This window comes from Papaver somniferum, chromosome 3, assembly GCF_003573695.1.
Source record: "Papaver somniferum cultivar HN1 chromosome 3, ASM357369v1, whole genome shotgun sequence".
Taxonomy (NCBI): Eukaryota; Viridiplantae; Streptophyta; class Magnoliopsida; order Ranunculales; family Papaveraceae; genus Papaver; species Papaver somniferum.
In genome coordinates this window covers 178,642,706-178,666,709 of record NC_039360.1, presented here as the reverse complement: position 1 = coordinate 178,666,709, position 24,004 = coordinate 178,642,706, and the positions used below count along the sequence as shown (strand labels likewise).

Below are 24,004 nucleotides of genomic sequence, written 5' to 3'. Positions count from 1 at the left end.
GGGCTCTGTAACTTTGTGTTCAAGAGAGAAAGGAAAAGAGAAATGAGATGGCGACATTAGGTATTTTTTTTTTTTTTTGATGAAAGAGGCTATTGCCTTAAAATTTCATTCATATGAAATTGCTTACAACAATATCGGCTACATCAGTAACCAGATTCAGATGGATAATACAATGTTTACGTAACTCGAAACTTAAAGAAACAAATAATGAAAGAATTACTAAATATCCATAATCTGACAAGAAATTTAATGTAATTTTAATGGTATTTAACCATTTTTGTTGATCAATAATGGTGTCAAACCATTGTCCTTGATGTTCACCGTGGAACTTAGATGCTTCTATAGAAAAGAAACGATATACCCAAATTGCTCCGATCGACTTCGATATTTGTTGATCTTGTCTGATGAATTGATCAATACTTTTTCGAAGGTGGATCGTCCTTGTATTATGTTCGATAACAATGAAGCGCCACCAAAATAGGCTATAATAAACCACTCCAAGAGTGCAAGAGAATACAGATCGACAAGATGTTGTCATCTGGTTTTATTTATAATACGTAAATATGAAAACCTAAACTACTCTGCCCACATCTTAGGTAATAATCTTGATCCAGGCAGAAACCTAAATCTTTACTAATATAAAGAAAAGACCCTTTTTTGGGTGGTTTTGGTGTCACACTCCCGAAATTTCGAAATTATCCCTCAAAATTATACTAGCATGCAGAAATTAGGAAGGTTATATATGTAAAATAGGCAACTAAGGGATCCAGGGTCGAACCCCACTGAACGCAACTTTGCTATTTCATCTTTCTTTTTTCTTCTCTCCTTGGACTTCATTTTCCAACTTCTCCACCACCACCTTCCGTTCAAGAACAGTGATTACTATTATCGTTGTTCCACCTCCGCCGACACCAACATCAACACAACCATCAGTATCATCGCCTCCAGTACAACTGCCGCTATCCGTCACATACATTAAAAGACAATGATTGTTACTATCGTTGTTCCCCTCTGCTACCACAGCTACCATTACCACCGTCACCAGCACACCGCCAATACCACCGTACCATCACCATCATTGTCACTATCGTCACATACATTAAAATGGACACTCTCCACCTCCACTAGCACCACCTCCTCCGCCATCACCAACACCACTTCCGCCAGCACCAGCCACCTCCGCCGCCGCCAGCATCACCACTACCACCACATACATTATCAGAAAAAATTACGATAAGAGCGCTCCATCACCATCCTCACCATGAGCACCACCGCCTCTGCCGTCACCAACACCAACAAAAGTCAAAGATCAAACACTTCGGATCCTTAAATGTCTTTTGACAAATTACATGAAACGAATAACATAATCAAAAGTTCCTTTACTAAATCAAGACAATTTAATGAAGGGAATTTTAATAAAATACCACACTTCAAATTTCCGATTTAAGAAACTGCCACCGTTTTTTTGAAAATTAATAAAGTGCCACAACAGTTATATATTCCGTCAGGTCCACCAAACTGGTCTACAATCGTAGAACCAGTCAAGAGAATAAGCGCATCATTACCTGTTTACCCTTTACGATCCTTGAAAGAGTTGCAACCCTAGAAAAAAACATAAAAATGAAATCCGATCCATTCATGTCCATACCGCTATTCACTTAGGTTTTAACGGTGAACCAAACAAGTCGAAAGAGAGGAGAAAAGCAGCTACTGCTGTTATTGCCGAGAAACTATATCGAGAAAAAGACAGAGAAATTGAGAGATGGAAATCGAGCAAAAATTGAAGATGTGTGAGAATCAAATCTGTTAGGGATTTATTATGAAATTGGAGGTGTTCTTGGTGATTCAGATGAAGATTTGGAGTTGATGTTGTTGTCGATCTCTAAAAATGGAAGATGAAGAAGAATTGATGGGGTATGGTGATGAGATTGAACTGACTTACAGCGGTGGATGATCGGGAACGAATTGAACATTGGGTTTGATTTTCCGACAGAGATCAAGATATTAATACGATGGATGCTGTGATGATTGTGGTTTTGAACCAAATCGAGAATTGGTTAGGGTCTGGTGATGAAGCAAGAACAGTGACGAGATGGTGTTTGTTTCTATGGGTCAGTGATTTGACAATAAGTTTGTTGTTGAAAGAATAATTACGGGAATTGTTGTTCGAGACAAACTAGCATAAGAACTTCTCTAAGCAAAATTTAGTTGAACAAACAAATCAAAATGTCGGTAGTAATGGAATCAAGTAGATCTAGTAGATATGCTGCTGATGTTGATTCAAGTTCAAACAAAGTGGTTTCTAAAAACGAAACGGATGTATGTTTGCTCAACCACCAGCATTCTTCTATCCTACTGATGCCTTGCAGTTTGCTAAAATCTAAGTGTATGATTAATTGAATAGAAATGATCCCATCTTTGGAGCCGTGTTAGATTGAAGACATGATAGAGTGAATAAATCAGTTTTATGTGAATTTGATATGCCACCAGCAGAACGCATGTAGGTGTTTGCTGAATTGCTTGAACCACCTGCTTCACTCGAAAATCAACAATCGAGTTCTCGTTGCGGCTGCCTGTTGACTGCCATGGCTGGATGTATTTCTGGAGTGGATGAAGTAGACTACAAGGGTTTTGGAATTCAGTAGAGTTTTGGACAGAGATTTCAAATCGTGAAAATAGTTCTAAATGAGAACTTGTCGCTGCTGTTTTTAAGGGAGTGGTGTTGTTGGCTATGAAGATATAGAATGAATTTGATGGTGCAATGGAGGCTTGAATCCTTGTTGGTCTAGACTTGAATCCACGGTGGTCAAGGCTTGCGTGGATGTTAAATTGCAGGAATGAATTTGATGCTGCAATGGAGGCTTGAATCGGTGTTGGTCTAGGCTTGAATCCGTGTTGGTCCAAACTCAGACAATGACTCACACTATTAGGTCGATTTGAATCAGTCCTAGTTAGATGGGTTGGGGGTTAAATGTCTTTTACTAGGGCTGATTTACTGCCACGTAGACACTGACGACAATTAACCGTTTTCTCAAAAAAACGGGATGGAAAAGGTCAAATGTGTGGCATTAAATAAATTCTTAAAAAAACGGTGGCACTTTCTTAAACATCAAATTTAAGGTGTGGCACTTTATTAAAATCCCCTTTAATGAATTAAACTAAAATTATATTATACATACAAACAAGGGTTTCAATCAAAAAATTAACAATCCACCTAAACCGAAGGAAAAAGGCCAAAAAAAAACAACATAACTTTCGAGGATTAGATCAAAATCAAATGAACAGAAACTTACTTTAACGGATTAGTCTTTGTGTTTCTACAAAGTGATAACATAGAAATATAGAATTACTTTAACGAATTAGTCTCTGTGTTTTAAAAATTTATTAGAACTTTTGTCTGATAGAAGGCTAACTGATGATGAAGAAGAAGTAGCAAAGTTAGGAGTTTAGAGCTTAGAAATGGAACCCCATGGATAAGGAGAGAATTAAATTAAGGTAAAGGGTAGAAATTTATTGGTTTAAACGACGAAATAGTCTATAATTGAGAAAAATGACTGGGCGAATGATTTGTTTGGATCAAGTCAAACAGTAAAGTGCTGAAATAAACTGATCTTCACACCTTATTGAACCCTGGGGTTCAACGGATGACTGATTTGAGATTCAATAATGTTCTAAAGTTCGGTTTTCATTAACAAGGAAGCAGGTGGTGGAGGCGGGGTTAGTGGAGGAGGAGAAAGTACTGTAAAGGATATTATGAATTGGTGGAGATGTCCCTAATCACTGACGTTGGGATTTTTTTTTTGGTGGGGGCGATTTGGACGTGGCTTGTTTGTGCACACGCGTCATCACGTTTAAAATTTATTTATTTTTTCTTTTTGAAGACGTTTAAAATTTAACTGGAAATTCTTTTTGAAGGGGGTTTAAAATTTAACTGAAAAATAAGACAAATTGGGGTTGAACCTTGTCTTTGGGGTTAATCAAAATGGCCAATTGATTTTATTTATTTTTAATTTAATACTAATATATACTCCAGCATATATACCATATTGATTTTGGTACATATACATGTTATGAACGAGACTTTTTTCTTTTTCAAATCAAAATAAAATAAAAATACTGCTGAGAAATTTTATTCACTCAAAATCCTCTGTTAGTTATTACCATTACTGTTGCTCTTTTTTAACTCCCTGCGATGTTACAAATCATTGTATTCATTTTCACTATTATTACCGGTGCAACGTTTAATAGTAGTTTTTATATTTTACCCGGATAGGCCAATTAGACGGGCATTCATATAAATAAACAATAGGTACATACATAAGATAAATTTGACTGATTGTAAATTTTGATGTCGTAAATTAAAAGTACATTTGGAGTGAAAACAAATTGGAATAGATAGATGAAGGTTAGTTGGTGGCCTTTTGGTAAAGAAGTACATACACTGTGGACTTCTCCACATATATTTTAGTTTGTTACTCCTATATTTTAGGTTATATTCTACTCATTTGATTTTGTGGACGGTGCTCACAATCTTTACAAGCAAGAATAATGGAACAATATTGTTCCTGGTGTTTATCATCACATATTTTGAAATTGAAGATCACCTGAACAATATTGATACTAAGCATGGTTTATGTAGTTATTAGTGGGAATTCCATAAGTACATGGATATTAACAGGTTGCCATTGGAGCCATGTGAGAATCTGAAGCTCCCATACAATTTTAAAAAGTAAATAATTTTAGGTCTCTTTAAAATTACAAAATGAGCGGAAGGACAGGCGCATCGCGCATGCATGTTATACTAGTAGAAATAAAGATAACGATTAAAAAAATCGAAGTTGAAAACAATGGATTAAGGTTGAAGATGAAGAAATTGAAGCGGTTGATGAATATAACTGCCTTTAAACAATGAGGGAGTTGCAGACGTTCTCTTTCCTAAAAAGATAAAGATGGAACTGTATCGGCGACATTAGGTATTAGACTTAGGGTTTACCGGAGGTGATCCGTGTTGTTCAATTGTTATAAAGATTTAGATCCATCTAACTATAATTGGTAGTGAACAAAAAGTCAAAAACTAGAAGACCAGAAGATGGCACAGTGGTCATGCTCTTGTACGAACGAGCAAGATGGCATGAGTTCGATCCGTACCTCCGCATAATATTTTTTGGACTTTAAAAAAACTCATAGCTTATATCCTAGGGCCAACCCGCAACCCGCCAGGGCTGACCCGCATAGGGTTAGGGTTGGGGTTTTCGACTTGTTCATGAATAGTACTAGAATTAGGGCTGGCCCTAACCCCGACCACGGGTTGGCAAGCTAGGTCCGGGTTGACACTAGCTTGCCCGTTTGACAGTCTAGTCATACCACATTAGTAATTTCGATATTATCAACATCATCGCTTTAATTTCGATTTCCCAATTTGAGTAAAGATGAATTTGAAGTATTGTTGTTGATGTTGGTAGTAGATGTTGAAAATTGTTGCATGCTTTTGAAGCTTTGAGATTCCTACAGTGATTAGGAATGTTGGATTTGCGTTAAAACGAAATATGGATAGAGTTTGAGTATTAGAAATCAATGAAGAAGATGGAGTCCGTTGCCATTGAAATAGAGTTATAGTTGTTGAAAGAGTGGATGTTGTAGCCGTTGAAAGAGTGGATGAATGGTTATGATTAGTGAATATTTACGAGTTTGAGATGGATTAGTCGGTTTGTTGTGAATTCGAAATTGCAGGGGAAAATTCAGGTATAGAAGATGTTCAAGCTACAAAAAAGAGGGATACAATACCTTGCACCTAAAGTGTTTGATAAAACTCTTAAGAAGGGAGCTTTTAGCTCATTCCCAAATTCAGCCGCAGTACCAATCTATTCACCACCTTTTCGATCCAGTATTACTAATTTCTTACACCAATCACCAATCCACCTACACGACCACTATCACCAATTCATTCACCACCTGCCTCCTCACTCAAATACCCACAACATCACATCAACATCTATCACCAACTCCATAATCAAAACCATCACCTTATCCACGCCATCACATATAGTCCAGAGAAAAAGTAGGTGCTCTTGTATGCCCCAGTTCATTTCTCTCTCACTTTCTGTTCAAATCTATAGTGGCTCATGATAATAAATTTGAGGATTTGGTTAATTATATTCATTTGTGAATAGATCGGTTCAGATTCATTTGGGGATTAAGGTAGTGATGGAGATTTAACATTAGTCGTTGCAGATGATGGTAGTCGATTCCATTGCAGCAGGTTTACATAATTTTTTCTAAACGAGATTAGGCATTTTCGTCTAGTGACATATACATGTCTATAATATGTTTTATATGAGTGGGTAACGTTGTCATTTCACATAACTCATAATGGATCTTCCACTCATACAAGTCTTACGTGGCAAATAACGAAATCTTTGGACGAAATATATGACGAAAAGAGGTTTTGCTTATTTAATTTCTGTAGGGAAGGTAATGCAAATAACAAATCTTTACATGGGAGGTAACGCAAATCACCCCAAGAATTAGGCTATTCTTATGGAAATGCTTAACCGATGCTCTACCAGTAACACAAATCCTTAGCCGCTACATGCCAGACATAGAAAATAAGTGCATTTTATGTGGAAAAAAAATCTTCACAACACATATTATTTGATTGTTCGTATGCTAAATCAATATGGATGCTGCTACCGTTTTCCGGTGCATGTCAAAATAATGTTGTGGCTATTTCCTTCAAAGATCATTATAACCTATGGTAGGTACAAGGTAAAAATGTGACTGAAATTAGTGCAAAAAAGTGTTGGTTCATATGGAAGGAAAGATGCAACATAATTTTTGAAGAAAAAACCGCATCTTCTCTGCAAACCTCCATAGTAATTCAGAGACACTTGAATTTATGGAGCAATAGTAGCAGAATTTGAATCTTAATATTGTTTCACTGTTTCAAACCTAAAACAAATTGTCCCTTGGAAAACTCCAGATTTAATTTGTTTCAAACTAAACTATGATGTTTATTGGGTTTCTGATACTTTGAACGCTGGGTTTAGACTAATATCAAGGGATGATGCAGAATAAGGGATGATGCAAGTAATGGAAGAGGAGCTAAGTCAGGTATATTCAAAACTTCATGTGCGGAAAAAAGCTGAAGCTCTAGAGCAAGGAGCTAAATGGGCCAAAGATGAAAGAACATAACATTTCTGGATTGAAGGAGACTGTGAAAGAATGGTGGGATTCATTGAAGGGAAGGAAACAATGATTGACTGGAGAAATGAAGTTGGTTAAGAAAGTTATGAAGATTCTGGCACAATGTAACAATTTTCTGGGTTTCAAATTCATTCATAGAACTGGTAATTCTGTGGCTGATAAACTGGCGGTGGAAGCAAGACAATCTTTAGTTTTTAACAACTGGAAGGAAGATTTACCTGCTTTCTTAAATATGTCTATTAAAATTGGTAACATTAGTAATCAAGTGGAAGGTAACGACACTACCAGTTTGTTGTCAAAATCTCATAGCCCGCATGATATGATAATATGACAATATCCATTTTCTTTCTCTATGTTTTTGAAGGCTATTATTGGGGCGTCACATTCCATTAGAGGGGCTTCACTTGGATTCTTAGTGTCCAAAAAAGTGGTTATGGGATATCCTAACACATAAACAAAATGTCTAGATTACCCTTTAACTAAAATAAAAATTTAAAAACTTAATTCTTTCTATTCTAATTCGCAAAAAAACAGCTCCTCTTCCTTCTCAGTAATTTCAATTCAATTCAACTTCAATTCACTTCATCGTCGCGATTACGTTTAGGTTTACCAACCGTAATTTCAGTTTTTGAAGAACTTACGTCCAGGTTTGGATGAATTCGAACCATAGAATTAGCTTGCATGTTGGTTTACGTCCAGGTTTCTCTTCATTCCAACCGTAGAAATTGAAATCACGTCCAGGTTCCTTTTAATTCCAACCGTAGAAAATGAATTTACGTCCATGTTTATCTTATGGGCTAACCTAAACGTAATTCTTCCTGGATGTTTTAGAAGAAGCTTCAAATTGGATTTCGTCTAGGTTCGTGATGCAATTTTTCCAGACGTGATCTTCTACGTCTAGGTTCGCGAAGTAAACTTTCCAGACGTAATCTTCTACGTCCAGGTTCGTGAATTTTTTTTCCAGACGTATTCTCCCACGTATGGGTTTTTGAAGTGTTTGGCATGCCATATTACCAACCGTAATTCAATTTTGTCCTATTGGAACCAGTTACGGTTTGGAGTTCTTCCAAAACCTAGACGTAAACCTAAATTATGGTTGATAACGAAGCTAAACCCAACCGTAATTTTTCATGAAAGTCTAAAAATCTCAAACTTTTTGCGTATTGAAGCTAGTTTTAAGTGGAATTGAACCCATGGGAGATAGTTTAGAGGTGTACCTGTTGATTTTCAACCATTGATTCTTCACTTTGTTGATTTATTTCTTCAATTGGTTGAGATTCATCATCACTTTGTGTTAAACCCTCTCCACCATTTAACAAAATTCATCTTCTTAATTTAATTATTATCTAATTAAATTAACTACATAAGGGTTGTTTGGTTATTTTAAAATTATTTGAGATAAGGGGTTTTTGATATTAATTGTGGGTGACCCATTTTTATCTTATTAGATGACGCCACTCTAATAAAATTTGACGCCCTAATAATAGCCTTCATGTTTTTGCAAGTTTCCTTTTCCTTTTTGGTAATGAATTTCTCTTTTACTCTCAAAAATAAAAAATTCCTCAGATTATTTACCGTACTTGGTCTATAGTAAGTAGGGCTGCACATACTCCGGTGCGGACCGGTTCTCTTATGGAACCGGTGTCTGTACTTGGTGTTGACCGGTACCTCTTTTTGAGTACCGGTACCTGTACTTGTACCTGGTGTTGTACCTGTACCGCCGGTACTGGTCCGGTACAAGACCGGTACCGGTTTTTTTTACCCGGAAAATGTTACAAATTAATACTAAGTATAAATTATACAACATTTCCATATGATCAATGTATCCAAAATAAGTTCAGGTTGCATACATACTTAAGTTCAACATTTCCATAACTTCAAAACAACAATCCAAAATAAGTTCAGTTTGCTAAAAAGCAAAAAACAACATTTCCACAACCATAAGTCTGTCTACGGCAAGTCGACAAGAAATGAAATGTGATCATTGCAAACGAAAATGGATGGTTGCAAATCCTTCACTTGCAATTTCCAATCCTAGCCTGCATTCATTTCCATAAATAAACTTCAAGCTTTTAGGAAATTCTCAATTATGACTGCAACAGGCAAAAAAAAATAAACAAAAAGAAATAATTAAACTTCAGTTAGTACAATAAAAGTAATTACTATTAAAGAAATAGAAGAAGAAGAAGAAATGAAGAATGTTGAATGCTTCTTCTGTTTTCTTTTTCTCGACATATTATGTCTTGGATGGCTAGGATTAAAACTCTATACAGATCTTGACGGCTAATAATAACCGGTACATATGGTCCGGTTCAAGTCCGGTTCTCTCTAAGAACCGGTGTCTGTACCGGTCTAGACCGGTTCTCAAATTTCAAAACCGGTGTCTGTCCCGGTAAAGCCGGTTCCGGTCCGGTACCGGTCCGGTATCACCGGTTCTACTCCGGTCCAGGTCGTTTAGACCGGTTCTTGTGCAGCCCTAATAGTAAGTCGTCTAATCTCCCAATTCAAAAAAAAAAAAAGAAAAAAAAAGTCTAATCTAAAAATCTGAGATTTTTATGGTGAATATACGTCGCTATACGGACTTTGATATAAAAAGTCCGTATCATTTCGTTCGGTTGTTAAACAGAGAGAGAAAAACAGTCGAGAGGAAGAAGAAGAAGGAATTCGTGAGCATCCTACTCTACTCCATATGGCGGGTATTATTAGGGTTTCTCAGTAAACTCAAATTTTCCCGCCATTTTCAAAATTCATACTTCGAGAAAGCCCTAATTGTTTTACAATTCTTAGTTCTTTTAACAATTAAATTCAAGAAAATTTTCAGATTTTTCCCAATTTTGTTTTTCAATACAAGGATTAATGGGGGCACAAGGAAAACCTCCTGCAACAACTGCATCTCAGGTAAGAATAAACCCTAATTTTTACAATTCTTGTTGTATTTGTTTATCGATCGATGCCCTAGTTTTGGTCTGGGTTTAATTGTGTGAAGTTATTGATTCTAATGTCGATTTTCACCAAAATGAGTAGATTTCATTTGTGGGTTTTGTTGAAATTGAGAATTTTTGAAGTAATTAAAGTGGGTTGTAATGGTGTCGAGATTCAAAAACGGTTATTGAAGTTCAGCTTGTGTTTTAAACGTGTGCCCTGAACTATGCCTGGGTTTAATGGTGCGAAGGAATATATTTTCACTTAATGGATACATTATATTCCGTGACCACAATTTCCGGTATATGGAAGTGGAAATTTTAGCTATAGTATCTGGAATGAGCTATTCAGTAGGGTATTCCCACTGCCTTCTGTTATATTTGGGATGAGCTATTCACTAGACCATCCTCTTTTATCCAACATGGAAATGGATTAGGGAACAAAGTATATTTTCGGGATTGGCTTATGGTTGAATTAAATTGTGAAGATGTAACGGTTGGTACATGGTGTGCTGAGCAATTTCCTTTTGGAAAATTATTTGTTTGACGGTTCACTGATTATCAAACCATTTTATTATTGAAAATCGGAAACTTTGTCTATAGTATAAGCCAAAAAGATCCAAGTGAAACAGCAAATCGTTTGCCTGAGCGCAATGTGCCCAAGTTGAACCATCTGGCAATAGGCAAATGGTTTGCCGATACCAGACTGTGATGTAATTGTGTTTTCAAAATGATGCTATAGTTTTTGTTTAATTTATATGGTCTGAAGAAAATGATTTTTATTTTGAATTCTTCCTACTTGGTGATTATGTATTGTGTTTTTGAATTATTTTTTTTGAAGAATCCGTGTAGTGGGTTGTAATGGTGTAAAGATTTTATTTTCAGCGTGTTAAAGTATACCATTTGAATGAGGAGGGGAAATGGGATGATCGAGGTACTGGGCAAGTCAGTGTAGGTTACTTAGAGGTATGTTTTTATCCTAATTTTGATTTTTGTGGTGTTAAGTCAGTCATATATCTTTTGAAGTATTGATCTTGTCGAATTCAAATGATTTTTTTTTTGTCTGGTTGTTATGGTCGTAGAGGTCTGAAGACCTTGCTTTGTTTGTGATCGATGAGGATGACAGTGAGACGCTACTTGCACATCGTATTGGCTCAGATGAAAATTATCAAAGGCAAGAAGGTAATCTTGTATTTTTATGTTTGTAAGCTTGATTTCTATTGTGTGTATTTGGCACTGAAGACATTACCAGTTGTTTTTTCTCAATTTAGATACAATCATATCATGGCGTGATCCAGAATATTCTACAGAATTAGCGCTTAGCTTTCAAGAGATTGCAGGCTGCTCTTTTGTTTGGTGAGTTTTATGCGGGTTTCGTTGTTGCTTTTCAACTTTATTTCAGGTCATTTCTCTGGAAAAATGTCTTAGAACTTGTGGTCTTATCATGATTACAATGTCTTTTGTTATTTAGGGAACACATTCGTAATGCTGGGAAGAATCTGCATTTCAGTAACATTAGTGGTTAGTGAACTCTTTATTTGTGTGTGTGTTATGTATTGGTCTATGAAACGAAGTCCTTGATTCATCAGTCTGATTCATGCTATTTCGACTATTTGGCACTAATTGTAGATCAAGAGAGTCCTCAATCTGTTACCGAACCACTGGAGACATCAGGAATGTCACAGGCCAATGGTAACCTTATTTCTGTTCATGGATTCTTTTATCAGCCTCATATCTTGTTGCATGTTGATAAGGATAAGAAATGATGCTTTGGATCATTTACTGTACCTTACAGTATTATATCTTGCAGAGGAGGCTTTTAATTGTTTGAGCACTGAGCTGAGGGAGTTGCCTGCTGTTGAGCTATCCACACTTCCTGCGATAATCAAGGTTCCAGCCTATGGACTTAGTGTCTTTTTTTATTCTTTTTCTGACTTCAAAGAGTAAAATTTTGTCTGGTCAAGTCTTTGAAGAGTTCAAAACCAAAATTTGACTGGTCTCTGGCAGATTATCTTAAGTTGGATTGGTAGAAGTCTGGCAGATTATGTGTTTGAGGCTTGTTGTCAGCAATTGCTGTTAGCATTTGAGTTGGAAATCATGTGTTAAAGTTCCTATGAACTTAAGCATAAAAGTTCACTCATATGCACTGGCTCCAACCAAAAACTCGTATGGAGTGTATAATACACTTGATTTTGGTATTTTGATGGATTTACTCTTGGACGCTTAAAAGTTGTGAAGTCCTGATCAACTAGGGTCAGCCATGCTAAATGTATATGCTTAGTGGGGACAATCTGTTCTAATTGACAGTGATTTCCATCTTGCGAGATTTCACTTTTGTATTCTATCACTAGTTTTAGCCAGGGTATACTTTTTTCGTCTTCTCACTTCTGTATCTGGGGGTCAAAGATCAATTATTTCCAATTCGTTAAATATCCAAATTCGTGATTATGTTTTTATTTAGTTGGGTTCGATTTCTTGGATCAAAAATCTTCTTGGACCTATGAACCGTTATTAAGCCCAATTCCTTAGGCACATAGAGGATTATGTCAATCCTACGCATGTGGATTGTCTTTTCATTGAACTGGAGAGTTCCTTTGTTTACCTTCATCTTGAGGTTGATTACTCAAAGTTACTTAATTTCTTTTGTTATGTATTTCACAATGTCAATTTAAAATTCTGTATTATACTCTCTTGAGATGCAAATGTCTTCATGACACTATCAAATTTTACCTGCAGATCGTAGCGGAGAGTGGCATAACTGACCAGATCCGTGTTGCGGAGCTTATAATACATGATGTAAGCTTCTAATCAACCATATGCAATTCATAGATCCTAGAACTGCTATTTGAGAATCTTTTCTTAGTCATTTAGTATTTGGATAAGTATGTATGTGCATAGTACTTAAAGGGCACTTGTATAATCAGAAATATGAGGATACTGTAACTGTTTGCAACACTGTTTCGGGTGCCAATACTCTTATCTGTTATAGGGGGACTTTTGTTTCTCTATAATATAAAATTTCTCTTATTTTTGCAGCAAGATTTTTTTCCAAAGCTCTTGAATCTGTTTAGAATGTGCGAGGACTTGGAAGACATGGATGCTCTCCGCAAAATATTCAGACTGGTGAAGGGAATAAGTCAGTATTCGTCTTTTTACGTACCTCCCTTTCCTTTTCTTTCTTGATCGGCATTTCTTCTTCTATCTGTTTATGAGTACTCATGACTTCTTGTTTTTCTTTTGCTCCAGTTTTACTGAATAGTCCTCAGATCTTTGACAAAATATTCAGTGATAAATTTATCATGGATATTATTGGGACCCTCGAGTGTAAGTTATTCGCAGTTTCTTAAAAATTTGCATGACATTTATTTTGAACGATTAACCTTCGTTGCTATGTTAATGAACAACTGAAAGTGTTTTTCAGATGATCAGGAAATTTTTCGTGTGCATCATCGTGCTTTCTTGAAAGAGCATGTGGTCTTTAAGGAGGTAATACACATTTTCTCCTTCGATGTCAGTTGTGGGCAAGTCAATAGCTGGGCTAAGCAGCTAGTTAGCTTGCACTAACTTAAAAATGTTGCTCTTTTTCTTATTGTAGGCAATCCCAATCAAAGATCCCTCAGTCTTGTCAAAGATACATCAGACTTACAGAATTGGTTATATAAAGGTGTAGATAACTTTTAGACTTGGCACTTCTTTGTGATTGGTGTAGTGATAGCATTTTTTAATTTTTGCTACATTTTGTAGGATGTCATTTTGCCAAGAATATTGGACGAGTCTACGACTGTAAATCTCAATTCCATCATTCAAGGAAATAATGTAGCAGTGAGTTCCCAACTCTCTGAACAATTTATTTTTAGCCTTTTTGTTTTTTTGGCATCACCTCTTTCCCCTAATTGCAAGTCGACCGTTTAATATTTTATTTTTATTAGGTCATTTCTTTGTTGAAGGATGATAGTACCTTTATCAAGGAACTATTTGCAAGAATGAAATCATCCACTGCCTCCACTGAAACAAAGAAAAATTTGGTAGATTTCTCGACTTCTTTATATAATTTGAAATCTATTTAGGATAAAATATTTGTTGTGCAAAGGGATTCCTTTCCTAAATTGATTATCTTTAACCTTGATTTGGAACAGGTAGTATTCTTGCACGAATTTTGTAGCTTAAGTAAGAGCTTGCCAGTAGTAAATCAGTTGCGACTGTTTAGGTGTGTACTTGTGATTTTTTTTTCCGGATTTATACCGTTCTTTCTCACCGTGTTTTCCTGAAGCATATTGGTTGCTATAGGGATCTTATGTATGAAGGCATCTTTGATATCATAGCTGTTGCACTGCAGTCAGAAGATAAAAGGCTTGTATTAATTGGGTAAGAGGTTGTTTTGTAGTATTTGTAGGTTATTCTATTGTGTAGTACATAATGTTACTCTGATAGGTCTGCTACATATAACCAGTAGTAGAACTGTAGTCTTCTTTCCATGACAGGTATGATAGCCTTGATAATTATGTGGTATTCTTCTCGCTATGCAGAACAGATATCCTTCTTCTTTTCCTTAACCAGGATGCCAACCTTCTCAGGTCGTATATTATCCGACCGGAAGGCCGTCCCCTTCTTGGACTTCTGGTATGTATGTCATCTCATGATTTTTTTTATTGTGCTTATATATGTATTATATTTATTTGGCAAAAGATCCCTTTCTCTTGCCTACTTTGTTGCAGTGACTGAAATATTAAATCTGTTAACTCTTACAACTGTGAAATGCTCTTGCAGAATCGCTTAATTTTATTAAGATCACGGGCCCTTAATTTACTCAATTTTGTTGTCGTTTTGTAGCATCCTTCAAGTTCTTTTAGTAGAGTTTCCTCTGTTATGTGCATGCCTGCTTTTCTGGTATAATCCGTGTGTGTTAATACATTCTTGGACTATTTTTAGAGTAGCACGATTAGTTCTTTTTGCAGTTACTTCTCTTGACATGATGAATGATATTGTAATGGTTTATTTTCAGGTTAAAGGTATGTTAACAGATTTTGGCGAGGAGATGCATTGTCAGTTTCTTGAGATACTGCGCAATTTATTGGACTGGTTCTCGGCAGGATCCCAGGTGCAGTTTCCTTCATTTCTTTGCGCATATCTCTTTCTTTTAATGTTGCGAGGATTCTAATTATGATGTAAGAAAGATGCGTATATTTGACTATTTTGTTGAGTCTGTTCGGTTTTGACACATGGTTTCTTTTTCATTCTGTAGTTAATTCACTATTCACATGAGAGGATGCAGGTTAATTTTTTTTTTTTTTTTTGTGTGGGGAAAGTAGAGTGACTCCCCACTTATGTGTGTAGTATCTGCAACCTATTAAGATGCATTTGTGCAGGTAGAACTACAAATGTTGAGTGGCTGTTTGATATGTTCTGTGGTATGAATTATTGGAAAATTTATGGATGATATATTATGGAAGAATGTGTTCAACTTTTTTTCTTAATCATGCTAGAAATCAATTTGTGACCTGCAGTATGTACTCCTTAGTCATGTGTTGGATTTTCTTTATTTGTTGCAGAGAGAGACAATAATAGAAATTTTCTACGAGAAGCACTTGGACCAATTGATAGAGGTCATAATGTTGTCATGCCCTCCAAAAGGTCTCACCACATCAACAACAGAAAAATCAGCGGCTGGTGATGGGCATGGAAGTCAGGTGGTCATAAAGCCAGAGATATTGACAAACATATGTGAATTGCTGTGTTTTTGCATTCTTCACCATCCTTACAGGATAAAGTACTCTCCTTTGTTGTGTGCTTGCTACTTGTTAAAATTTTGTATTTCAGCAGTACGAGGCAATTGTGGATTAACCATCTTGTTTTATCTCGGTTTCGTGCTTGTAGATGCAACTTTCTTCTAAATAATATGATAGGAAAAGTCTTACTTCTGGTTCATAGAAGGGAGAAGTACCTAGTTGTAGCTGCTGTTCGCTTCATGCGCATCATTATTTGTCGCAACGCTAGTGTGAGTATTATATCCCCGTTGTTTTCTGATACATACTATTGGCAAGATTCATGTGTTGAAATTTAGGCAATAATGCAATGGAACTCATATTTGTTTTGCAGGATGAGCAATTACTCAGTCATATTGTTAAGAAAAACCATCTGAAGCCAATTGTGGATGCTTTTATTGCTAATGGTGATCGATATAATCTTCTAAATTCTGCAGTTCTTGATCTTTTCGAGTATATCAGAAAGGTGCTTCTTTCTTTCAGTTAGCTTCTGTTGCATAATTAGGTATTCTCTAGGTATCTCAGAGGTCATATGAACGTCATTTGCTTTGTGCAGGAAAACATAAAAACCTTAATTATGTACATTGTTGATTCTTTCTGGAGTCAGTTGGTCAAATTTGAGCCATTTGCAACTGTTTCGCAACTTAAACTTAAATATGAGCAGGTAACTGGTCTACTCCTGGATCTTTGGTAACTTCCTTGTGCCAGTTTCTTTTAACAAGCGTGTACTACTTCAGGATCTTTAGTAATTTTCTTGAATCAGTTTCAGAACAAGGAAAAAATTGACCCCGAAAAATGCATCAATGAGAACCCAAGAAAGCGATATGATGAGCGTGCTCTTGATAAAGAGGAAGAAGATTACTTCAATGAGGACAGGTATGTATTCTTTTACTAAAAATTCAATGTATTAACTTTTTGTCTGAAATTTATTAACTAATGGACCTTGTACTTGAGTGAATCAGCGACGAAGAGGATACTGCTTCTGATAGTTCTTTAGATGTCCAACAAGAAAATCAAACTTCTTTACCAGCCACCTCCTGCCATGCATCATTAAGGTAAAGCACTAATACTTGAAAGGCGTCTCGAAATGTAATATTATCCAAGCAATGGATCAGGGTGATTCAACCCTTTCAGGGACTTCAACTTTAGTAGGCATGTCGTGTGGGTAGTGTTGGGTCACCGGTATAAAACCTGTTTTTTTTCCTAACAATCTCAAACGTTTCACATCTAGGAATAAAGTGGAAACTCTTGGTGGGGATGAAAGAAGCACATCCCCTCTGACACTAAAACGGAAATCAAATTACGATGAGGAGGTGCTCGAGCCAACAAAGAAGCAGAAGTTGGATGACGACTTGAGCAACCGTGACAATGTTTTAAACACCGCTCCACAGTCGGTATGTAATCCTGAAGCAGAATCTAGTAAACCACTTATCCGAACCTCAGGTGAGAAATTCTCTGAAGAAGAAGCTCAAAGTAAAGAGCAAAGAAGTTCTGATAATTCGCCGAGCACTTCAGAGATTTGTCAAGTAACTGACGGAGGGTCTGCTGTGGCACCCATAAATGGTAGTGACTCAACATCTAAGCTGATTGTAGATGAAGGGAGTACTACTGGTTCTTGTGTTCGATGACACATCCTTGTATTATCTGATGTGTAAGACTGCTATATTCTCTCCTGGAAGGAGGAAAAGGTTTTGATGACGAGGAAACAGGCCAAGACAGGAACAGCGGTCTGTGAGAAGGAAAGAATCTATTATTCGCCGTAAGGGTCAAAGGAATTCAAACCTCACCTGGCCTAGCATTTGGTCTCATCATGCTGCTGTTACTCGAGAAAGGAAAAGAAAACAGTTCTTTTTGGTGGTAAACAACAGTCACACCCGCCTTCAAAAATCTTCTTTTCTTCAATTTTTGCCGTTTTCTGTATTGATTGATTTTTCAAATTTCTCTGTATAAATGTATGCCAGAGATGGAGGGTTAGGTTAATATTTTTCCTGAGTTCCAATGATTAAGATAAGGCAAGCTGGTTGTCCATGTGATTGTACATTTCAATGTGTACATGAAATTACAGATAGTGAATCAGTTATACAATTTCAATTGGTGTTTCGATTATACTTCAGCCGGTTTTAATGGGTGTATGTCAGAACAAGATCAGCCTTGCGATTCTTAAATTACACATGGGAAATTGGCGAAAACAACAATAAAACAATTATCAATCCGAAAACCTAGCACGATGTTATCAGAAAAAGAAAAATAACGCGTAGTGTGATACAATTTCCTGGTACTGTAGTTCCTTTTGTAAGGCTTAGTCCTATGGGCTAGATATCTAGTTGCTAGATTGGCCATCCACGTCAGCATGGGCAACCTCCTAAATCATATGGGTTAGATATCTAGCAGCTAGATTGGTCATCCACATCTGGGACCACTATAGAGCGTCGTTTGGTTCGGCGTTTTAAATCTCAGCCGTTGGATCATGAAATTTATCTCCCAGCGCCGAACCGTTCAGCGTTAAAAACACTTTTTGAGTGCCGAACCATTCAGCGTTTCAATCTCGCTGATAGTTGGACTGCGAGCAACTGTTAGGAGAGAGAACTATCCATTGCTAGTGTTAACTTTTTTCCCACGCTTTTTTCATGATTTGCAACACTTTTTGGCCAATCTAGCAGTTCAATCTCTCCCATTGGGGTTAGCCTAATGCTTGAGTTGCCCATGAAGGCAGAGGAGCTCGAAACTCAACCGTGAGACCGGTAATTGGATGATCAAACGTTAAAGTCTCAGCATGAAGCTCATGGCCACTGTAAACTTTCCCTTTCCATTCGCAAACACCTTCGTACTTGACGTCTCCTCTAATTGAAATTCCAAGGTACTGACTGTGTAATCTAATCTGATGAGTTCTTCCACTTTGTGGGTATGCTCTTACCAAAATCTCATCATTCTTTTCACCAGCTACTATTCCTGGTTCTTCAACTATTAAAACATCTTCGTTGATACTCAATTTAGTCGGTTCTTTGAATTTACCTTGTCCATTTACAGATAGAACTTCAAATGTGGTTGCCATATCTCTAACTGAAGATCCTCCTGGCAATGCACGGCCAACGTCTGATGCAGCATAAACACGCCAAACACCAAATCTCGACCTCCCATGACCTGATTTTAAACTGATTCTATCCCATTTTGGAGCTACTCCAATGCACATAGAGATGTAGGTTTTTTTAACTTTGTGATCAGTGAAGGCTTTAACTAACTTCCCTGCAACTTTGTGTGATTTTGTTATGACCATTAAACCACTTGTATCGCGATCGAGCCGATTAGCAAGATGAAGCTCTAGTGAGTTGGTTTCAGTCTCTGCGAATCATAATTTAACAAAGTTAATATGAACAAGACATTTACCAAGCAGAAAAAACTCAATTACTTTCATTGAGACAAAAAATCAATCACTACATGTGCTATTAAGAAATAAAGATTAATAAAGTCTTACTTGAATCCGTTAAATCAGTTTTGTTATTAAGAAGTTGAGGAACCGAAGAAAGAACAGTTTCACAATAAATTCCTTGCGGTTTGTTAACAATAACCATCCATTCATCTTCAAAGATTACATCTTTTGGTGTCAGAGAGAATGAAGTCGATTTTGAAGTAGCAGATAAAGCTCTATTCAATTCAATTTCCTTAGAGATAGCTGGTAATGGTTGTGATAAAGGTTTTGGGTAGTCTGAGAGATGAGTTTCTACTGACATGATTGGTCGGCTAGATTTACCGTGAAAATGGGGGATTTTGTTGAAGGTATTTGAGTAAGGCAAGAAGAAAGAAAGAACCGCCGGGAAGGATCGGAAGATATGTGATCGAAAAGGAGAAGAGAATGGCATTTTAGTCATTTAGGCTGGCTCTAATGGGAGGCGAGATTCAACTTTCTCTCGAAGAAGTGTTGTTTCTGTGTCGCTATTTCCTTGAATTCAACAAGCGCTCTTCAGTTTCGTAGAACGTGAGATGAAATCAACACCAAGACGTCAATAGGGCTGGCGTTTCAAAAAAGCACCAGACGCCGAAAAACAAGCGTCCAGAACGAATATTCACTGAATTATTCTTGCAGACGCCCACCCTTATGGCGTCTGACACTGTTAGAAATGACGTCTGCAGGGGACGCCCAAATAAATAGCGTCCCATGTTTATATTTGTTTGACCTTTTTAATCGTACATCCCGTTTACATTCCTACGTTCTATTTCACGCTCTGCTTGCAAACTTTAGCGCCATGATCGAGGGTTAAAGGTACGCCATCGGGAATCAATAAGATCGAGCTGTATAATGACGTGTACGTATTTTTATTAATTTCAATAAACGAGATAGAGGATACATGGATTGATTACAGAATTCTAAACGTAGCTCACTTTCGCAGGCAACACAACAATACTTAGCATGTGCGGCAATTCTTTAAACAGTTATGTCGCCATAAAGGACGAGTATTGTCTCGTGAGGGTTTACATAGAGGTATACCCACAAAACCAGTAATGTCGTTGCTGCAGTTGTTTTAATCTTCATCTCCATCTTGAGGAGGATTAGGTGGTGGTTGTATCGTGTTAAGTTCCGGGCAGTTTTCCTTCATGATTAAGTAGCATTGATAAAACCTGAATTCTCATCCTGTATCCTGAGCGTATTTCATGTTTGCATATCGCCCCTATAAAAGAACGTCATAAGTAGGTTAATGTTCTAATGAAGAATACGATCAACGGGTCGGAGTAAAAATACAAAACACTTACAAGTCTCTCAACTGTCCATAGAGGAGATCGGTTTTGTGCAATATAAATTTCTTTCTGATAACGTACGTAAACCCTCACTCCCTTTTTTATTACTCCGAGCCTACCCTTTATAGTTGTCGTTGTTCTCTAATGAATATTTGTGAAGTAAAAATATTATAAATACCCTTGCTTCTGATGACCTTCAAAAATACCCTCACCAAAAAATAATACCCCTACATTGAAATCCTGAAATTATAGATTACCGATATACCCCTCCATAATAACATGACATATAGATTCACGATCTAATTCAACCATTTTTTTCATTTATGTTTTTGGTTTCTCTCTCTCTATGCAGTAGTGTTAGAGCATTGCTCGGTCGAACTCGCATGCGTTGCTATCTCAAGCACGTTTGCAATGTTAGTGATCAAACTATATGTCTTGATTTCTAGTATACTTATGACTAAGTCTCGGTCTAGGATAGTTAGGAATAGTTGAGCTCCAGACTCCATGGCGATTATCTTACGAAGACGAAGAACTACTCAAGGAATCAGTGGAACTTCATCCGACCAAAAGGTATGTGGAGACTTGAACTCATCTTTCACTCAAAAGTCTATCTACTCTATCTCATACTCTTGAGACAAAAGTCGTATAAGTATGATAGTTTTCATACATACACATATTTCGAGCCGAGTTTACTCGCCTATCTTTTTCTCAAAATATGTGTTGGTAAGCTTTTTCTTTAACCATTTTCATCTTTACCCGTGACGAAAGTCATGATGACGTTTCAATCTTGAAAATAGCTTTGATGACGATAATCGATTCTTTATGTCTAACGACTATTATAACATTATAGAAGAATGTTTCAATGATTGAAATGTAGAGTTGAGATTACGTAACCAACTATGGGTATAAGCATATATAGTGTGTTCGCACATTAGTGTATAAATCCATGTACCGGAAACCAAGTGTGTGCATATGTGTGCATACAGTATTGTTGAAGGAGACGGGTTAGGTACGCGTACCCGTACGCGTATTGGCGGAACTTTTCCTCTCGGAAAATTCTGCTGAGTTTGGAGTTTACGAACTCATAAACCAGTCACCTTAGGTACGCGTACCCGTACGCAAACTGGCGGAACTTTTCTACCCGAAATTTTTTGCTGAGTTTCGAAACCAAAAGCCAACTCAAATCCGGTAGCTAAGGTACGCATACCCATACAAGCTGGTTATATTTCTCAAATTGGTAGTTTCATGAACTTAAACAATAAATCAATAAGGAATACAATCTTTGCAAAACGTGGCTATATTGTTCATGAATTGATTCAAATGAATCAAACCGATTTTGTTTCAATCGTGTCTATGTATAAAGATCTAAGCAATTGAACAACTCTTGAACTAGTTCTTATGAGTCATTTGAACTACATATGAGAAAGATGAATACGGTTAATATGAAAGTGCTCATATGGCTAACCATTGGTTAACTATTTGTGAACCAACTAAGTGTACACGTTTAGGTACGGTCACTCAAACCTAAATGAATACATTTCATTTGTGTGTGACAAGCTAAGTTTCGATCTAACGGTTGAAAGATATTAGCTTGAATAAATCAGGCTTTTCATCTAACGGTGAATATTGAATGTTTTGTTACCAAGGTAACTTGGATTGCAAACCCTGATTTGAAAACTATATAAAGTAGACATGTAGCAAATGGAAAAACTAATCCCCACACCTCATGTGTTATACTAGTTGGTTTGCTAGAGTCGATTCTCCTTTAACCGTAGGTTTCTTCTCGAGACCCTGTCGGTTAACGACTTGAAGACTTTATTGGGATTGTGAAGCCAGACGAAACTACTTCTCTTGTAGTTGAGCGATCTGATCTTGCCATTTTCTATCGTACGAGTTCAATTGTAAGATTGGCTTGAGATTATATCTCCGATAGGGCAAGATAAAAATAAATCACAAACATCTCCGTCTCATTGTTTTTGATTCCGCAATATCTAGTTTCGCTACCATACAATTTAGATTATTGTGAGGTGATTGATAATTCTAGGCTGTTCTTCGGGAATATAAGTCCGGGTTATCGATTGGTTCCTGTTCACCTTGATTTTATCAAAAAAAGAAAGAAAACTTTTAGGTTTATCTGTGGGAGACAAATTTATCTATCATCCTAGACTTTTCTGTGTGATACAAATTTGTTTATTAAAGTCTTCGACTTTGGGTCGTAGCAACTCTTGGTTGTGGGTGAGATCAGCTAAGGGAATCAAGTGTGTAGTATCCTGCTGGGATCATAGACGTGAGGAGCGCAACTGTACCTTGAATCAGTGTGATATTGATTAGGGTTCAACTACAGTCCAGACCGAAGTTAGTTTGTAGTAGGCTAGTGTCTGTAGCGGCTTAATACAATGTGGTGTTCAAACTGGACTAGGTCCCGGGATTTTTCTGCATTTGCGGTTTCCTCGTTAACAAAATTTCTGGTGTCTGTGTTACTTTTATTCCGCATTATATTTTGTTATATAATTGAAATATCACAGGTTGTGCGTTTTTATCGATCAATTGTGAAATAAACCTTCGGTTGTTGATTGGAAATTGGTTGATCCTTGGATATTGGTCTTTGGTACCATCCAGGTTTATTATCCTTGTATTTGATAAAGACTCGCAGATTTCTATTTGCTTGAGTAAAATCAAATCAAGAGAGAGATATTAACTCCTCGATATACTTTTCTCTAGATTGAGTCTGACTGTCTAGTTGATTCTCTAGAAAGTATATTGGAGTTAGTCCATACAGATTGCTAATTGAAATATTGGGTGTGGTTGTTAGACCCCACCCTTTTCAATTGATATCAGAGCAGGCAAACACGTTCAAGACCTTATAAGTCTGTGTTTGTGCGATCTGACTCTATGGACAGAGGTGCTATCTCTATTAACGTACCACCAGTCTTCGATGGCTCTAATTACTTATGGTGGAAAATTGCTACGCGAGCTTTTCTTCAAGCACGTGATTTTCAATCATGGGTATGTGTTGTTAATGGATATGATGCTCCCGTTGTTGCAGTAGGTAACGTTAATGTTCCAAAAAATATTGGCGAATACGATGCTGCTGAGGTACTTGTTGCGAAGCAAAACTCCAACGGTTTGAATTCCACCATACATGCCATTACCCCAAATCTTCAGCACCGTGTGTCAAATTGCACTAGGTCCAAAGATGCGTGGGATATCTTAGAAACCGTATTCGAAGGAAATACCAGTGAAAAGGAAGCTAGGCTTCAAAACCTTAATTCCGATAGGGAAAACCTTCGTATGGCAGATGAAGATTCATTCGATGAGTTTAATCACAAAGTGTCTGTAATTGTTAATGCATCTTTTGCATTGGGTAATGAAAAAGCGGGGGTCTAA

General features: G+C 36.9%; 2 protein-coding genes across 9 annotated transcripts; one reads left to right on the top strand and one right to left on the bottom strand.

Annotated features, from left to right (window-relative positions):
- The first annotated feature begins 9,814 nt into the window (after positions 1 to 9,814).
- LOC113358149 (serine/threonine-protein phosphatase 4 regulatory subunit 3-like) lies at positions 9,815 to 17,992 on the top strand. Of its 8 annotated transcripts, none has more exons than XM_026601681.1 (26): positions 9,815 to 10,101; positions 11,010 to 11,090; positions 11,207 to 11,298; positions 11,396 to 11,480; positions 11,596 to 11,645; positions 11,754 to 11,816; positions 11,935 to 12,014; positions 12,861 to 12,920; positions 13,161 to 13,260; positions 13,371 to 13,448; positions 13,546 to 13,610; positions 13,720 to 13,788; positions 13,869 to 13,946; positions 14,054 to 14,149; positions 14,261 to 14,331; positions 14,412 to 14,489; positions 14,651 to 14,744; positions 14,955 to 15,011; positions 15,127 to 15,222; positions 15,674 to 15,891; positions 15,999 to 16,119; positions 16,221 to 16,352; positions 16,443 to 16,550; positions 16,650 to 16,762; positions 16,849 to 16,941; positions 17,118 to 17,992. In XM_026601681.1, exons 3-26 carry the CDS (start codon positions 11,238 to 11,240, stop codon positions 17,512 to 17,514), a joined length of 2,463 nt encoding a protein of 820 aa, XP_026457466.1. In that variant the 5' UTR covers positions 9,815 to 10,101; positions 11,010 to 11,090; positions 11,207 to 11,237; the 3' UTR covers positions 17,515 to 17,992. The 8 variants fall into 8 exon arrangements, with proteins under 8 accessions (XP_026457466.1, XP_026457463.1, XP_026457462.1 ...); XM_026601678.1 differs by having other exon boundaries at positions 11,207 to 11,306; positions 16,656 to 16,762; XM_026601677.1 differs by having other exon boundaries at positions 11,207 to 11,306.
- LOC113358150 (RNA pseudouridine synthase 1-like) lies at positions 17,946 to 19,892 on the bottom strand. The gene is made up of 2 exons (XM_026601685.1): positions 19,359 to 19,892; positions 17,946 to 19,225 (listed from the first exon to the last, which is right to left on the bottom strand). Exons 1-2 carry the CDS (start codon positions 19,750 to 19,752, stop codon positions 18,567 to 18,569), a joined length of 1,053 nt encoding a protein of 350 aa, XP_026457470.1. The 5' UTR covers positions 19,753 to 19,892; the 3' UTR covers positions 17,946 to 18,566.
- Between the last annotated feature and the right edge of the window lie 4,112 nt (positions 19,893 to 24,004).

What these genes read in the sequence shown, in the direction of transcription:
- LOC113358150 (XM_026601685.1), bottom strand. Translation starts at nt 19,752, where the DNA reads ATGACTAAAATGCCATTCTCTTCTCCTTTTCGATCACATATCTTCCGA. An exon ending in AACTGATTTAACGGATTCAA is followed by an intron (nt 19,226 to 19,358) that starts GTAAGACTTTAT and finishes TATGATTCGCAG; the next exon opens with AGACTGAAACCAACTCACTA.
- LOC113358149 (XM_026601677.1), top strand. Translation starts at nt 10,060, where the DNA reads ATGGGGGCACAAGGAAAACCTCCTGCAACAACTGCATCTCAG. An exon ending in CTGCAACAACTGCATCTCAG is followed by an intron (nt 10,102 to 11,009) that starts GTAAGAATAAAC and finishes TTTTATTTTCAG; the next exon opens with CGTGTTAAAGTATACCATTT. An exon ending in TTATTTGTCGCAACGCTAGT is followed by an intron (nt 16,120 to 16,220) that starts GTGAGTATTATA and finishes TTTGTTTTGCAG; the next exon opens with GATGAGCAATTACTCAGTCA.